Source organism: Rutidosis leptorrhynchoides, chromosome 1 (genome assembly GCF_046630445.1).
Source record: "Rutidosis leptorrhynchoides isolate AG116_Rl617_1_P2 chromosome 1, CSIRO_AGI_Rlap_v1, whole genome shotgun sequence".
NCBI classification, from domain to species: domain Eukaryota; kingdom Viridiplantae; phylum Streptophyta; class Magnoliopsida; order Asterales; family Asteraceae; genus Rutidosis; species Rutidosis leptorrhynchoides.
In genome coordinates, this window is record NC_092333.1 from 98,633,928 (window position 1) to 98,652,183 (window position 18,256).

The 18,256-nt window shown below is 33.6% G+C and overlaps 1 protein-coding gene across 1 annotated transcript; it reads left to right on the plus strand.

The window, feature by feature from the left end:
* Positions 1-461: 461 nt before the first annotated feature.
* LOC139887590 (uncharacterized) lies at positions 462-1,340 on the plus strand. The gene has a single exon (XM_071870668.1). The coding sequence runs from the start codon at positions 462-464 to the stop codon at positions 1,338-1,340; it is 879 nt and encodes a 292-aa protein (XP_071726769.1).
* The last annotated feature ends 16,916 nt before the right edge of the window (positions 1,341-18,256 follow it).

The following is an 18,256-nucleotide window of genomic DNA, read 5'->3' on the forward strand; positions in this document are numbered from 1 at the left end:
CTACGGGTTTCAATTGGAAATGATTATGCTATTATGAAAATGAATTAAAATTCTGTGGCTTTGATGAAAGGGGAATTGAATAGGGTTTGATTCAGGTTTTGAAAGGATAATTGTTAGTTGACGATCAATTAGATAAACAAATGATCTGGTTACGGGGTCTTGTTATATCTATTAGGGTTCATAGAATGTCGATGGTGATCGACGAGTAATTGGGATTTGGAAGTTGGGAATTGGGGTTCACGTATAGAATGTCGATGAGTAATGTCGATGGTGATATAGATGAATTATGTTATTAATTAAATACAGATGATAATAATTAAATACTTATAATTTATGATATTATATTTACTTATGTTATTATATATATATATACTTATACTTATAAATTATAATAATAATTAAATACATCATAGTTGTTGATTAATTTGTATTAATCCTTTAATTTTCTGATTTTTATACAGATGGATCGGATTGATCGGACTAAATGGATGTACGACATAGGACGGACTAGCACCGACTATCTGAAACGGCTTGAAGAATTTATAACCATTGCGGAGACTGATCAATTAAATAAAGGAAGCACTGTAATCATTTGTCCTTGTGGGAAGTCCTTCAAGGATTCTACCGATATAAGAAATCATCTTATAATAAACGGATTTATGAGAGGGTACACGTGTTGGTCTTATCACGGTGAATCATTAACCGATCATAACCCATGCTCTTCAGATTCCAATCAATTAAACGAAGAAGATTCATACATTAGTGATAACGATAATTTTGAGGCCATGTTTGAGGATATTGAGGATAATGTTGACGAAAAGTATCATGAGAAATTTGAACAACTTAAAGTTGACTCTGAAAAACCGTTATACAATGGTTGTACGAAATTTTCAAAACTTTCTGCCATGATAAAACTGTTAAAATTAAAAGCAAACAATGGTTGGAGCGACACAAGTTTCACTAGCATGTTAGAGTTGTTGCATAAAATGCTCCCCGCAAATAATGAGTTGCCGATTTCAACATACTATGCCAAGAAATTGATGTGCCCGATGGGATTGAAAATACAAAGAATACATGCATGTCCAAATGATTATATGCTATACAGGAATGAAAATGAAAACCTTCATGAATGTAAGGTATGTGGTACATCTAGGTATAAACGTGGAAAACCAACTGACGAAGACAGTGACGAAAATGGACCTCCTGTAAAAGTATTGTGGTATTTCCCTATCATACCAAGATTGAAGAGGTTATTTGCAAATACCAAAACTGCAAAATTATTACATTGGCATGCGGAAGAGCATAAAAAGGATGGAAAAATAAGACATGTGGCCGATTAAGTTCAATGGAGAACTATTGATAACGAATTTGAAGACTTTGGGAATGAGATACGAAATATTAGGTTGGGACTTAGTTCAGATGGAATGAATCCTTTCGGAGATTTGAGTAGCGGTCATAGCACGTGGCCTGTTTTGTTATGCATTTACAACCTTCCATCTTGGCTATGTATGAAATGAAAACACATATTGCTATCCCTTTTAATTCAAGGCCCAAAACAACCTGGAAACGACATTGATGTTTATTTGGCACCGTTGATTGATGACTTAAAGTTACTATGGGATACCGGTGTACAACTCTATGATTCATACAAGAAAGATTACTTCCAACTACGGGCAATGCTTTTTTGCACCATTAATGATTTTCCAGCGTATGGTAATTTGTCTGGATATACTACGAAAGGGAAAAAGGCATGTCCTGTTTGTGAGAAAAATACTCACTCGATATGGTTGAAAAATTGTAGGAAACCAGCATTTATGGGTCATAGAAGAGAGCTTGCTGTGAATCACCCTTATCGCTTCAAAAATGACTTATTTGATGGTACTGTAGAGAAAAGCGTTCTACCGCCACGATCGGATGGAAACACTATTTTCAAAATGGTTAGGAAGCTAAAAGTTGTGTTGGGAAAAACCGGTAATGGTCCGCCGAAAGGGATGTGAAAAAAAAATCCATATTTTGGGAATTACCGTACTGGAAGCATTTGCGCGTCCGACATTGTCTAGATGTTATGCATATCGAGAAAAATGTTAGTGAAAGTTTGGTGGGGTTACTGTTGAACATTCCTGGAAAAACAAAAGACGGAATTAAGGTTCGAAAGGACATGGAACTAATGAATATCAGACCTGAGTTAACACCTAAACCAATACCAGGAAGGATCACAAAGTTTCTTCCCCCAGCTTGTTACACCATGTCGAAGGACGAGAAAACTAAATTTTGCGAATGTTTATATGGTGTTAAGGTTCCATCAGGTTATTCGTCTAACATTAGGAAATTGGTTTCGATAAAAGATTTGAAGTTATCCGGTATGAAGTCACATGACTGTCATGTACTAATGACTCAGATGATTCCTATTGTAATTCGTGGAATTTTACCTGACCGCATGTAGTGACCCGAACTTTTCCATGTTTATATATATATATATATTAAATGAAATTGTTATTTACATGATTAAGTGTTTCCAACATGTTAAGCAATCAAACTTGTTAAGACTTGATTAATTGAAATAGGTTTCATATAGACAATTGACCACCCAAGTTGACCGGTGATTCACGAACGTTAAAACTTGTAAAAACTATACGATGACATATATATGGTTATATATATAGTTAACATGATTTTATTATAAGTATGTATCTCATTAGGTATTTTAACAATGAGTTATATACATAAAAATGAGACTATTAATTTAAGAAACTCGAAAACGATATATATAACGATTATCGTTATAACAACGTCTTACTAGGTACATATGAATCATATTAAGATATTGATACACTTGGTTAATTATGTTAAATTATAAGTAAATATATTATTAAGTGTATTAACAATGAAATACATATGTAAAAATAAGACTACTAACTTAATGATTTCGAAACGAGACATATATGTAACGATTATCGTTGTAACGACATTTAACTGTATATATATCATACTAAGATATATTATATATCAAAATATCATGATAATATAACAATTTAACATCTCATTTGTTATAATAAACAATGGGTTAACAACATTCAACAAGATCGTTAACCTAAAGGTTTCAAAACAACATTTACATGTAACGACTAACGATGACTTAACGACTCAGTTAAAATGTATATACATGTAGTGTTTTAATATGTATTCATACACTTTTGAAAGACTTCAAGACACTTATCAAAATACTTCTACTTAACAAAAATGCTTACAATTACATCCTCGTTCAGTTTCATCAACAATTCTACTATTATGCACCCGTATTCGTACTCGTACAATACACAGCTTTTAGATGTATGTACTATTGGTATATACACTCCAATGATCAGCTCTTAGCAGCCCATGTGAGTCACCTAACATATGTGAGAACCATTATTTGGCAACTAGCATGAAATATATCATAAAATTACAAAAATATGAGTAATCATTCATGACTTATTTACATGAAAACAAAATTACATATCCTTTATATCTTATCCATACACCAATGACCAAAAACACCTACAAACACTTTCATTCTTCAATTTTCTTCATCTAATTGATCTCTCTCAAGTTCTATCTTCAAGTTCTAAGTGTTCTTCATAAATTCCAAAAGTTCTAGTTTCATAAAATCAAGAATACTTCCAAGATTGCAAGTTTACTTCCAAGTTTTCTAAATCCATTCCAAGTAATCATCCAAGATCAAGAAACCTTTGATACTTACAGTAGGTTATCTTTCTAATACAAGGTAATAATCATATTCAAACTTTAATTCAATTTCTATAACTATAACAATCTTATTTCGAGTGGAAATCTTACTTGAAATTGTTTTCGTGTCATGATTCTGCTTCAAGAACTTTCAAGCCATCCAAGGATCCTTTGAAGCTAGATCTATTTTTCTAATTTCCAGTAGGTTTATCCAAGGAACTTGAGGTAGTAATGATGTTCATAACATCATTCGATTCATACATATAAAGCTATCTTATTCGAAGGTTTAAACTTGTAATCACTAGAACATAGTTTAGTTAATTCTAAACTTGTTCGCAAATAAAAGTTAATCCTTCTAACTTGACTTTTAAAATCAACTAAACACATGTTCTATATCTATATGATATGCTAACTTAATGATTTAAAACCTGGAAACACGAAAAACACCGTAAAATCGGATTTACGCCGTCGTAGTAACACCGCGGGCTGTTTTGGGTTAGTTAATTAAAAACTCTGATAAAATTTGATTTAAAAGTTGTTATTCTGGGAAAATGATTTTTAATATGAACATGAAACTATATCCAAATGGTCATCTAGACGTCGTTCTTTCGACTGAAATGACTACCTTTACAAAAATGACTTGTAACTTATTTTTCCGACTATAAACCTATACTTTTTCTGTTTAGATTCATAAAATAGAGTTCAATATGAAACCATAGCAATTTAATTCACTCAAAACGGATTTAAAATGAAGAAGTAATGGGTAAAACAAGATTGGATAATTTTTCTCATTTTAGCTACGTGAAAATTGGTAGCAAATCTATTCCAACCATAACTTAATCAACTTGTATTATATATTATATAATCTTGAGATACCATAGACACGTATACAATGTTTCGACCTATCATGTCGACACATCTATATATATTTCGGAACAACCATAGACACTCTATATGTGAATGTTGGAGTTAGCTATACAGGGTTGAGGTTGATTCCAAAATATATATAGTTTGAGTTGTGATCAATACTGAGATACGTATACACTGGGTCGTGGATTGATTCAAGATAATATTTATCGATTTATTTCTGTACATCTAACTGTGGATAACTAGTTGTAGGTTACTAACAAGGACAACTGACTTAATAAACTTAAAACATCAAAATATATTAAAAGTGTTGTAAATATATTTTGAACATACTTTGATATATATGTATATATTGTTATAGGTTCGTGAATCAACCAGTGGCCAAGTCTTACTTCCCAACGAAGTAAAAATCTGTGAAAGTGAGTTATAGTCCCACTTTTAAAATCTAATATTTTTGGGATGAGAATACATGCAGGTTTTATAAATGATTTACAAAATAGACACAAGTACGCGAAACTACATTCTATGGTTGAATTATCGAAATCGAATATGCCCCTTTTTATTAAGTCTGGTAATCTAAGAATTAGGGAACAGACACCCTAATTGACGCGAATCCTAAAGATAGATCTATTGGGCCTAACAAACCCCATCCAAAGTACCGGATGCTTTAGTACTTCGAAATTTATATCATATCCGAAGGGTGTCCTGGAATGATGGGGATATTCTTATATATGCATCTTGTTAATGTCGGTTACCAGGTGTTCACCATATGAATGATTTTTATCTCTATGTATGGGATGTGTATTGAAATATGAAATCTTGTGGTCTATTGTTACGATTTGATATATATAGGTTAAACCTATAACTCACCAACATTTTTGTTGACGTTTAAAGCATGTTTATTCTCAGGTGAATACTAAGAGCTTCCGCTGTTGCATACTAAAATAAGGACAAGATTTGGAGTCCATGTTTGTATGATATTGTGTAAAAACTGCATTCAAGAAACTGATTTCGATGTAACATATTTGTATTGTAAACCATTATGTAATGGTCGTGTGTAAACATGATATTTTAGATTATCATTATTTGATAATCTACGTAAAGCTTTTTAAACCTTTATTTATGAAATAAAGGTTATGGTTTGTTTTAAAAATGAATGCAGTCTTTGAAAAACGTCTCATATAGAGGTCAAAACCTCGCAACGAAATCGATTAATATGGAACGTTTTTAATCAATAAGAACGGGACATTTCAGTTGGTATCTGAGCGTTGGTCTTAGAGAACCATAAAATTTGCATTAGTGTGTCTTATCGAGTTTGTTAGGATGCATTAGTGAGTCTGGACTTCGACCGTGTTTTCTTTAAAAATGATTGCTTAACATTTTTGTTGGAAACTATATATTATTAACATGTATATATTAGGTGATATATTAATCTCTTAACATGTTTGATATTATGTGATAGATGTCTACCTCTAGCACAAATCTCATTGACTCACCTAATAATAACGAAGAGTCGAATATATATTGGACTGATTCACAAGTTCCCGAAGAAGAACCGGAAGAAGAATCAAAACCGGAAGAAGAATCAGAACCGGAAGAGGAGGAACCGGAGGAGGAAATAGAACCGGTGGGGGAAATAATAAAACGGTTAAGTAAAAGAAAATCCTCAACCAACCGACCAAGGTTAATTATGGTCAATGGTGTTTCCGCCAAGGAAGCAAAATATTGGGAGGATTACCAATTCTCCGATGAATCGGATTCCGACGAGAATTCCGATGATGTTATAGAAATTACCCCAACTGAATTTAAAAAGGCAAAAGAAAATAATAAGGGAAAGGGCATAAAAATAGAGAAATCTAATTCCAACCCCGATGAACTTTATATGTATCGTCAACCCCCGAAACCCTTAAGTTGTAACAATGACCCGGGAACCTCTAAACCACCAGGTTTTTCTAAACCGTTGTGGAAAACGACAGCTCGTATTAGGGGAACATCATATATCCCTAGAACTTGGCAAAACGAACCAAAACCGAAGAAGAAGAAATGAGCGAGTCGGAATAAGATAGTTGTATGCGTGTGGTGTAATATATGTAATATAGTGTGCTTATGCTTTATGATATATGTAAAAATTGCTTGTATTAATAAGTATTTTTTTTTATGAATCTAACTCTTGTCTATTTTACAGTATAAAAACACAAAATGGATAGACAACCCAATATTTTAAGAGACCTACCCGGAGACATGATTGATGAAATCTTGTCTAGAGTCGGTCAGAATTCTTCGGCACAACTATTTACGGCGAAATCAGTTTGTAAGACATTCGAAGAACGTTCCAAGAATGTCTTGGTTTATAAGAGACTTTCATTTGAAAGATGGGGGATATCACATTGGGAAACCCATAAGTTACGATGTGTTTATTTTGACGAATATATTGCGGGGAACCCAAATGCTATTTTATGCAACGGGTTAAGAAATTATTTTGACTCAATGTATCCGAATATAAGACTTCATGATTTAGAAAAAGCGGCTAACATGTAACATAAAGAAGCATGCTATGCTTACGGGTTAGTAATGTTCGCTTCTCACCAAAGTGAGAAAAAGAACATCGGGCTACAACTATTAAACAAAACGTTCCCACAAGTGACGGAGTCGGTAATTGGGGTAAGAAATGAGGTTTTTAGGTTATTACGAGACTGTTGGTCATTATGTAACCCTCGTCCCTTTGACGACGTTACAACACGCTGTCTTATCAACGGCCATAATGGTTATGTTCCACAAGACCAAGGATGGGAAGTAGTCCTAGTAAAACCAGAATGCATGACTTGTTTCTGGATGTATGAATTACGTGTCTTTATTGCCTTTGCTGAACGACTTGTGTACTAGCTAGAATTATCTTCACAACTATCTTGTATCAAAGTTATTGTGTGCTATATTTCATGCTTTATGTAAAATAAGCGGTATTGTAAGTTTGTAAAATATTGTATAAAAGTTTGAACGCGAAATATTATTATAATCAGTTTTTCATATAGAATTGTAGTAGTTGAATTGTATATTAGCTACTAAGTATGAACTTAACGGGTAGGTACTACCCGAATTTAAACTTATAAAACGCTAATATGAAGAAAAAGCTTTTATAAATGAGTTCATATTATGCTATGAAATACTATTAACTACTCTTAATATTCTGTATGATTAACTTGTTCCATTTGACTATTTTGAAGGAAATGGCACCGACTACTCGACACACCGTGAATATGAATGAAGAGGAATTCCGTACTTTTCTAGCTTCAAACATAGAAACAGTACAGGCAGCGCTACATACCAACAATAACCTTGGATCTAGCAGTACAGGAAATCGTGTAGGATGCACCTACAAAGAATTCACTGCCTGCAAACCTTTGGAATTTGATGGAACCGAAGGACCGATCGGATTGAAACGGTGGACCGAGAAGGTCGAATTGGTGTTTGCCATAAGTAAGTGTACTGAAGAGGACAAAGTGAAGTACGCTACGCATACCTTCACAGGTTCTGCGTTAACATGGTGGAATACCTATCTAGAGCAAGTGGGACAAGATGATGCGTACGCACTACCGTGGTCAGCATTCAAGCACTTGATGAACGAGAAGTACCGTCCCAGAACTGAGGTCAATAAGCTCAAGACAGAACTTAGAGGGTTACGAACCCAAGGATTTGATATTACCACGTATGAAAGACGATTCACAGAATTGTGCCTATTGTGTCCGGGAGCGTTCGAAGATGAGGAAGAGAAGATCAACGCGTTTGTGAAAGGATTACCGGAAAGAATCCAAGAAGATATAAGTTCACATGAGCCCACCTCTATACAACAGGCATGTAGAATGGCTCACAAACTAGTGAACCAGATTGAGGAAAGAATTAAAGAACAGACGGCTGAAGAGGCCAATGTGAAGCAAGTCAAAAGAAAGTGGGAGGAAAACGGTGATAAGAATCACCAATACAACAACAACAGCAATTACAATAATAATCGCAACAATTATCCCAACAATCGCAACATCAATCACAACTACAACAACAACAACAACAACAACAGCAACTACAACAATCATCCCAACAACAATAACAACCGCAACAACAACAACAATCAGAAGCAGCTATGCCAAAGGTGTGAAAAGTATCACTCGGGGTTCTGCACCAAATTTTGCAACAAGTGTAAAAGAAATGGTCATAGCGCGGTGAAGTGTGAGGTCTACGGACCAGGGGTTAACAGAACGAAAGGAACAAATGGTGTCAGAACGAGTAATGGCGGAGCAAGTAGTGTCGGAGCAAGTTATGCCAATGTAGTTTGTTATAAATGTGGAAAACCGGGCCACATTATTAAAAATTGCCCGAACCAGGAGAACACGAATGGACAAGGCCGCGGAAGAGTTTTCAATATTAATGCGGCAGAGGCACAGGAAGACCCGGAGCTTGTTACGGGTACGTTTCTTATTGACAATAAATCTGCTTACGTTTTATTTGATTCGGGTGCGGATAGAAGCTATATGAGTAGAGATTATTGTGCTAAATTAAGTTGTCCATTGGCGCCGTTGGATAGTAAATTTTTACTCGAATTAGCAAACGGTAAATTAATTTCAGCAGATAATATATGCCGGAATCGAGAAATTAAACTGGGTAGCGAAATATTTAAGATTGATTTGATACCAGTAGAGTTAGGGAGTTTTGATGTAATAGTTGGCATGGACTGGCTGAAGAAGGTGAAAGCAGAGATCGTATGTTATAAAAATGCAATTCGCATTGTACGAGAAGAAGGAGAACCCTTAATGGTGTACGGAGAAAAGGGCAACATGAAGCTACATCTTATTAGTAATTTGAAGGCACAAAAACTAATAAGAAAAGGTTGCTATGCTATTCTAGCACACGTCGAGAAAGTACAAACTGAAGAAAAGAGCATCAATGATGTTCCCGTCGCAAAAGAATTTCCCGATGTATTTCCGAAAGAATTACCGGGATTACCCCCACATCGATCCGTTGAATTTCAAATAGATCTTGTACCAGGAGCAGCACCAATAGCTCGTGCTCCTTACAGACTCGCACCCAGCGAGATGAAAGAACCGCAAAACCAACTGCAAGAACTATTAGAACGTGGTTTCATTCGACCAAGCACATCACCATGGGGAGCTCCTGTTTTGTTTGTCAAGAAGAAGGATGGTACATTTAGGTTGTGTATTGACTACAGAGAGTTGAACAAACTTACCATCAAAAACCGTTATCCACTGCCGAGAATTGATGACTTATTTGATCAACTACAAGGCTCGTCGGTTTATTCGAAGATCGATTTACGTTCTGGATATCATCAAATGCGAGTAAAGGAGGATGATATTCCAAAAACTGCTTTTAGGACGCGTTATGGTCATTACGAGTTTATGGTTATGCCGTTTGGATTGACTAACGCACCAGCTGTGTTCATGGACCTTATGAACCGAGTGTGTGGGCTATATCTTGACAAGTTTGTCATTTTTTTCATCGATGACATACTTATTTACTCAAAGAATGATCAAGAGCACGAAGAACATTTGAGAAAAGTGCTAGAAGTATTGAGGAAAGAAAAATTGTACGCTAAGTTTTCAAAGTGTACATTTTGGTTGGAAGAAGTTCAATTCCTCGGTCACATAGTGAACAAAGAAGGTATCCAGGTGGACCCGGCAAAGATCGAAACCGTTGAAAAGTGGAAAACCCCAAAAACTCTGAAGCATATACGTCAATTTTTAGGATTGGCTGGTTACTACAAAAGATTCATCCAAGATTTCTCCAAAATAGCAAGACCCTTCACTGCATTAACGCATAAAGGGAAGAAATTTGAATGGAAGGATGAACAAGAGAAGGCGTTTCAATTATTGAAGAAAAAGCTAACTACGACACCTATATTGTCATTGCCTGAAGGGAATGATGATTTTGTGATTTATTGTGACGCATCAAAGCAAGGTCTCGGTTGTGTATTAATGCAACGGACGAAGGTGATTGCTTATGCGTCTAGACAATTGAAGATTCAAGAGCAAAATTATACGACGCATGATTTGGAATTAGGCGTGGTTGTTTTTGCATTAAAGACTTGGAGGCACTACTTATATGGGGTCAAAAGTATTATATATACCGACCACAAAAGTCTTCAACACATATTTAATCAGAAACAACTGAATATGAGGCAGCGTAGGTGGATTGAATTGTTGAATGATTACGACTTTGAGATTCGTTACCACCCGGAGAAGGCAAATGTGGTAGCCGACGCTTTGAGCAGAAAGGACAGAGAACCCATTCGAGTAAAATCTATGAATATAATGATTCACACTAACCTTACTACTCAAATAAAGGAGGCGCAACAAGGAGTTTTAAAAGAGGGAAATTTAAAGGATGAAATACCCAAAGGATAGGAGAAGCATCTTAATATTCGGGAAGACGGAACCCGGTATAGGGCTGAAAGAATTTGGGTACCAAAATTTAGAGATATGAGAGAATTGGTACTTAGAGAAGCTCATAAAACCAGATACTCAATACATCCTGGAACGGGGAAGATGTACAAGGATCTTAAGAAACATTTTTGGTGGCCAGGTATGAAAGCCGATATTGCTAAATATGTAGGAGAATGTTTGACGTGTTCTAAGGTCAAAGCTGAACATCAGAAACCATCAGGTCTACTACAACAACCTGAAATCCCGGAATGGAAATGGGAAAACATTACCATGGATTTCATTACTAAATTGCCAAGGACTGCAAGTGGTTATGATACTATTTGGGTAATAGTTGATCGTCTCACCAAATCAGCACACTTCCTGCCAATAAGAGAAGATGACAAGATGGAGAAGTTAGCATGACTGTATTTGAAGGAAGTCGTCTCCAGACATGGAATACCAATCTCTATTATCTCTGATAGGGATGGCAGATTTATTTCAAGATTCTGGCAGACATTACAGCAAGCATTAGGAACTCGTCTAGACATGAGTACTGCCTATCATCCACAAACTGATGGGCAGAGTGAAAGGACGATACAAATGCTTGAAGACATGCTACGAGCATGTGTTATTGATTTCGGAAACAGTTGGGATCGACATCTGCCGTTAGCAGAATTTTCCTACAACAACAGCTACCATTCAAGCATTGAGATGGCGCCGTTTGAAGCACTTTATGGTAGAAAGTGCAGGTCTCCGATTTGTTGGAGTGAAGTGGGGGATAGACAGATTACGGGTCCGGAGATAATACAAGAAACTACCGAGAAGATCATCCAAATTCAACAACGGTTGAAAACCGCCCAAAGTCGACAAAAGAGCTACGCTGACATTAAAAGAAAAGATATAGAATTTGAAATTGGAGAGATGGTCATGCTTAAAGTTGCACCTTGGAAAGGCGTTGTTCGATTTGGTAAACGAGGGAAATTAAATCCAAGGTATATTGGACCATTCAAGATTATTGATCGTGTCGGACCAGTAGCTTACCGACTTGAGTTACCTCAACAACTCGCAACTGTACATAACACTTTCCACGTCTCGAATTTGAAGAAATTTTTTGCTAAAGAAGATCTCACTATTCCATTAGATGAAATCCAAATCAACGAAACACTTCAATTCATCGAAAAACCCGTCGAAATAATGGATCGTGAGATTAAAAGACTTAAGCAAAACAAGATACCAATTGTTAAGGTTCGATGGAATGCTCGTAGAGGACCCGAGTTCACCTGGGAGCGTGAAGATCAGATGAAGAAGAAATACCCGCATTTATTTCCAGAAGATACGTCAACACCTCCAACTGCTTAAAATTTCGGGACGAAATTTATTTAACGGGTAGGTACTGTAGTGACCCGAACTTTTCCATGTTTATATATATATTAAATGAAATTGTTATTTACATGATTAAGTGTTTCCAACATGTTAAGCATTCAAACTTGTTAAGACTTGATTAATTGAAATAGGTTTCATATAGACAATTGACCACCCAAGTTGACCGGTGATTCACGAAAGTTAAAACTTGTAAAAACTATACGATGACATATATATGGTTATATATATAGTTAACATGATTTTATTATAAGTATGTATCTCATTAGGTATTTTAACAATGAGTTATATACATAAAAATGAGACTATTAATTTAAGAAACTCGAAAACGATATATATAACGATTATCGTTATAACAACGTCTTACTAGGTACATATGAATCATATTAAGATATTGATACACTTGGTTAATTATATTAAATGATAAGTAAATATATTATTAAGTGTATTAACAATGAAATACATATGTAAAAATAAGACTACTAACTTAATGATTTCGAAACGAGACATATATGTAACGATTATCGTTGTAACGACATTTAACTGTATATATATCATACTAAGATATATTATATATCATAATATCATGATAATATAACAATTTAAAATCTCATTTGTTATAATAAACAATGGGTTAACAACATTCAACAAGATCGTTAACCTAAAGGTTTCAAAACAACATTTACATGTAACGACTAACGATGACTTAACGACTCAGTTAAAATGTATATACATGTAGTGTTTTAATATGTATTCATACACTTTTGAAAGACTTCAAGACACTTATCAAAATACTTCTACTTAACAAAATGCTTACAATTACATCCTCGTTCAGTTTCATCAACAATTCTACTCGTATGCACCCGTATTCGTACTCGTACAATACACAGCTTTTAGATGTATGTACTATTGGTATATACACTTCAATGATCAGCTCTTAGTAGCCCATGTGAGTCACCTAACACATGTGGGAACCATCATTTGGCAACTAGCATGAAATATCTCATAAAATTACAAAAATATGAGTAATCATTCATGACTTATTTACATGAAAACAAAATTACATATCCTTTATATCTAATCCATACACCAACGACCAAAAACACCTACAAACACTTTCATTATTCAATTTTCTTCATTTAATTAATCTCTCTCAAGTTCTATCTTCAAGTTCTAAGTGTTCTTCATAAATTCCAAAAGTTCTAGTTTCATAAAATCAAGAATACTTCCAAGATTGCAAGTTTACTTCCAAGTTTTCTAAATCCATTCCAAGTAATCATCCAAGATCAAGAAACCTTTGTTACTTACAGTAGGTTATCTTTCTAATACAAGGTAATAATCATATTCAAACTTTAATTCAATTTCTATAACTATAAGAATCTTATTTCGAGTGGAAATCTTACTTGAAATTGTTTTCGTGTCATGACTCTGCTTCAAGAACTTTCAAGCCATCCAAGGATCCTTTGAAGCTAGATCTATTTTTCTCATTTCCATTACTTTTATCCAAGGAACTTGAGGTAGTAATGATGTTCATAACATCAATCGATTCATACATATAAAGCTATCTTATTCGAATGTTTAAACTTGTAATCACTAGAACATAGTTTAGTTAATTCTAAACTTGTTCGCAAATAAAAGTTAATCGTTCTAACTTGACTTTTAAAATCAACTAAACACATGTTCTATATCTATATGATATGCTAACTTAATGATTTAAAACCTGGAAACACAAAAAACACCGTAAAACCGTATTTACGCCGTCGTAGTAACACCGCGGGCTGTTTTGGGTTAGTTAATTAAAAACTATGATAAACTTTGATTTAAAAGTTGTTATTCTGGAAAAATGATTTTTATTATGAACATGAAACTATATCCAAAAATTATGGTTAAACTCAAAGTGGAAGTATGTTTTCTAAAATGGTCATCTAGACGTCGTTCTTTCGACTGAAATGACTACCTTTATAAAAACGACTTGTAACTTATTTTTCCGGCTATAAACCTATACTTTTTCTGTTTAGATTCATAAAATAGAGTTCAATATGAAACCATAGCAATTTGATTCACTCAAAACGGATTTAAAATGAAGAAGTTATGGGTAAAACAAGATTGGATAATTTTTCTCATTTTAGCTACGTGAAAATTGGTAACAAATCTATTCCAACCATAACTTAATCAACTTGTATTGTATATTATGTAATCTTGAGATACCATAGACATGTATACAATGTTTCGACCTATCATGTCGACACATCTATATATATTTCGGAACAACCATAGACACTCTATATGTGAATGTTGGAGTTAGCTATACAGGGTTGAGGTTGATTCCAAAATATATATAGTTTGAGTTGTAATCAATACTGAGATACGTATACACCGGGTCGTGGATTGATTCAAGATAATATTTATCGATTTATTTCTGTACATCTAACTGTGGACAACTAGTTGTAGGTTACTAACGAGGACAGCTGACTTAATAAACTTAAAACATCAAAATATATTAAAAGTGTTGTAAATATATTTTGAACATACTTTGATATATATGTATATATTGTTATAGGTTCGTGAATCAACCAGTGGCCAAGTCTTACTTCCCGACGAAGTAAAAATCTGTGAAAGTGAGTTATAGTCCCACTTTTAAAATCTAATATTTTTGGAATGAGAATACATGCAGGTTTTATAAATGATTTACAAAATAGACACAAGTACGTGAAACTACATTCTATGGTTGAATTATCGAAATCGAATATGCCCCTTTTTATTAAGTCTGGTAATCTAAGAATTAGGGAACAGACACCCTAATTGACGCGAATCCTAAAGATAGATCTATTGGGCCTACCAAACCCCATCCAAAGTACCGGATGCTTTAGTACTTCGAAATTTATATCATATCCGAAGGGTGTCCCGGAATGACGGGGATATTCTTATATATGCATCTTGTTAATGTCGGTTACCAGGTGTTCACCATATGAATGATTTTTATCTCTATGTATGGGATGTGTATTGAAATATGAAATCTTGTGGTCTATTGTTACGATTTGATATATATAGGTTAAACCTATAACTCACCAACATTTTTGTTGACGTTTAAAGCATGTTTATTCTTAGTTGAATACTAAGAGCTTCCGCTGTTGCATACTAAAATAAGGACAAGATTTGGAGTCCATGTTTGTATGATATTGTGTAAAAACTGCATTCAAGAAACTGATTTCGATGTAACATATTTGTATTGTAAACCATTATGTAATGGTCGTGTGTAAACAGGATATTTTAGATTATCATTATTTGATAATCTACGTAAAGCTTTTTAAACCTTTATTTATGAAATAAAGGTTATGGTTTGTTTTAAAAATGAATGCAGTCTTTGAAAAACGTCTCATATAGAGGTCAAAACCTCGCAACGAAATCAATTAATATGGAACGTTTTTAATCAATAAGAACGGGACATTTCACCGCATACGTCACACAATAACAAAACTATGCTTATTTTTCAACATGATTCATTCGAAGGTGATTGATCCTGAGGTTTTGAATGAATATCAAAGAGATATTATAATCACTCTTTGTGAACTTGAGATGTATTTTCCACCTTATTTCTTTGATGTCATGGTTCACTTGGTTTCTCATATTGTCGGAGAAATCAAGGAATCCGGTCCAGTTTTCTTACGCTACATGTATCCATTTGAAAGATATATGAGTATCTTAAAAGGGTATGTAAGGAACCACAATTGACCAGAAGGTAGTATCGTCAAAGGATATGCTTCTGAAGAGGTCATCGACTTCTGCACAGACTATATGGATGGGATCAGAAGTGTCGGGATTCCATTAAGTCAACATTAAGGTAGACTATCTGGCCAAGGGACAATTGGGTGCGATTTGTGAAAGGACCCATCCTAATCCATCTGGACGAATACATTACATCTGGTTACATCGCGAGGTACTTGACCTCTATATACATTTTACAAACATTGCATTCGTTTTTAAAAGACAAACTTTCATTACATCGAAAGTTGACGGCATGCATATCATTTCATAGTATATCCAACTATAATTGACTTAGTAATAATCCTGATGAACTCAACGACTCGAATGCAACGTCTTTTGAAATATGTCATGAATGTCTCCAAGTAATATCTCTAAAATGAGTAAATTCACAGCGGAAGATTTCTTTCATACCTGAGAATAAACATGCTTTCAAGTGTCAACCAAAAGGTTGGAGAGTTCATTAGTTTATCATAATCATTCATTTTCATAATTTTAATAGACCACAAGATTTCATATATTGTCACGCGTAACTCGCGAATTAAAATTTATTCATACGGTGAACACCTGGTAACCGACCTTAACAGGATGCATATAGAATATCCCCATCATTCCGGGACTCACATCGGACATGATAAATCGAAGTAATAAAGCAGTTCAAATTCTCTGACTGGGGCTTGTTAGTGCCCTTAGATCTATCTTTAGGATTCGTGTCAATTGGTGGCAATTATCATAAATACCAATTCTTAGGCTACCAAGCTAAAAAGGGGCATATTCGGTTCGATAATCCAACCATAGAATGTAGTTTCGATCACTTGTGTCTATTTCGTAAAGCATTTATAAAAGCAGCGCATGTATTTTCAGTCCCAAAAATATATATTGCAAAAGCATTTAAAAAGGGAGCAAATGAAACTCACCATACTGTATTTTGTAGTAAAAATACATAGGACGACATTGAACAAGTATAGGGTTTGTCTCGAATTCACGAACCTATATCAAGTATATACATTAACACATTGTGATGTTAATCAACTAAGTTTATATATATTTTATAGTATATATAGATGCATATCCTTATATATAATTATATTAATCCTTATAATTTGTTGTAATACGTATATGATATATACACTTTATTAGATGTTATATTGATATAAATAATATTATATTAGTTAATATATTAAAATCTAATATTAGTATACTTATGATATATGTAATAAATATATATTTTTATATTGATATCTTTTGTTTGTAAAAATAAAAATAATAATAAGAATAAAATAGTGATAATAATAATTAGATTTGAAATTAATAATAATAATAATAATAATAATATTAATAATATTAATAATAATTATAATAATAATAATAATAATAATAATAATAATAATAATAATAATGATAATGATAATAATATTAATAATGATACAACTAATGATAATAATGATAATATTAAAATGTTACTTTTAAATGATAATTCTAATGATAATACTAATGATAAATTTAATAACAAAAATGATAATTTTGATAAAATCTTAATTTCAATAATAATACTCATTCTAATAAAAATGATAAATTTAACAGTATTGATACTTTTAGTAATACTAATAATAGTAATAATAATATTGATAATTAATATAAATGATATTTAATGTTAGTAATAGTAATAATTAACTTAACAATAATAACAATAATTATTAATAATAACAATAATAGTAAAGATAATAATAATGATAAGTAACTACCTCAAATAGGCTAAAAAAATAAACTGCCCGCGATGGGACTCGAACCCGCGACCTCTCATTAAACCCCAACACTCCAAACCAATGGTCTGCCAATTGTTTTCCTATTTTAAATCACAGAGTAAAACCTTTTAACCCATAAATGCCTTCGGCCCAACTGCAAAACATCATGTGATTCATGGCCAACAACACAAGAAGGGATTCGGCCAAACAGCAATTACAAGGTCCAATAGAAGCCCAACAAAATAGTCCATTTATTATATATAGGTAAAGTAGATAGTTTGATGGATACATTTAACAGAAAGCAAAACTAAAGTATAATATTATCCATTGATTGAATCGGAAAACAGAAAAATA

Bases quoted from the DNA above. Each gene is read 5' to 3' on its own strand.
- LOC139887590 (XM_071870668.1), top strand. From the start codon at position 462: ATGGATCGGATTGATCGGACTAAATGGATGTACGACATAGGACGGACT.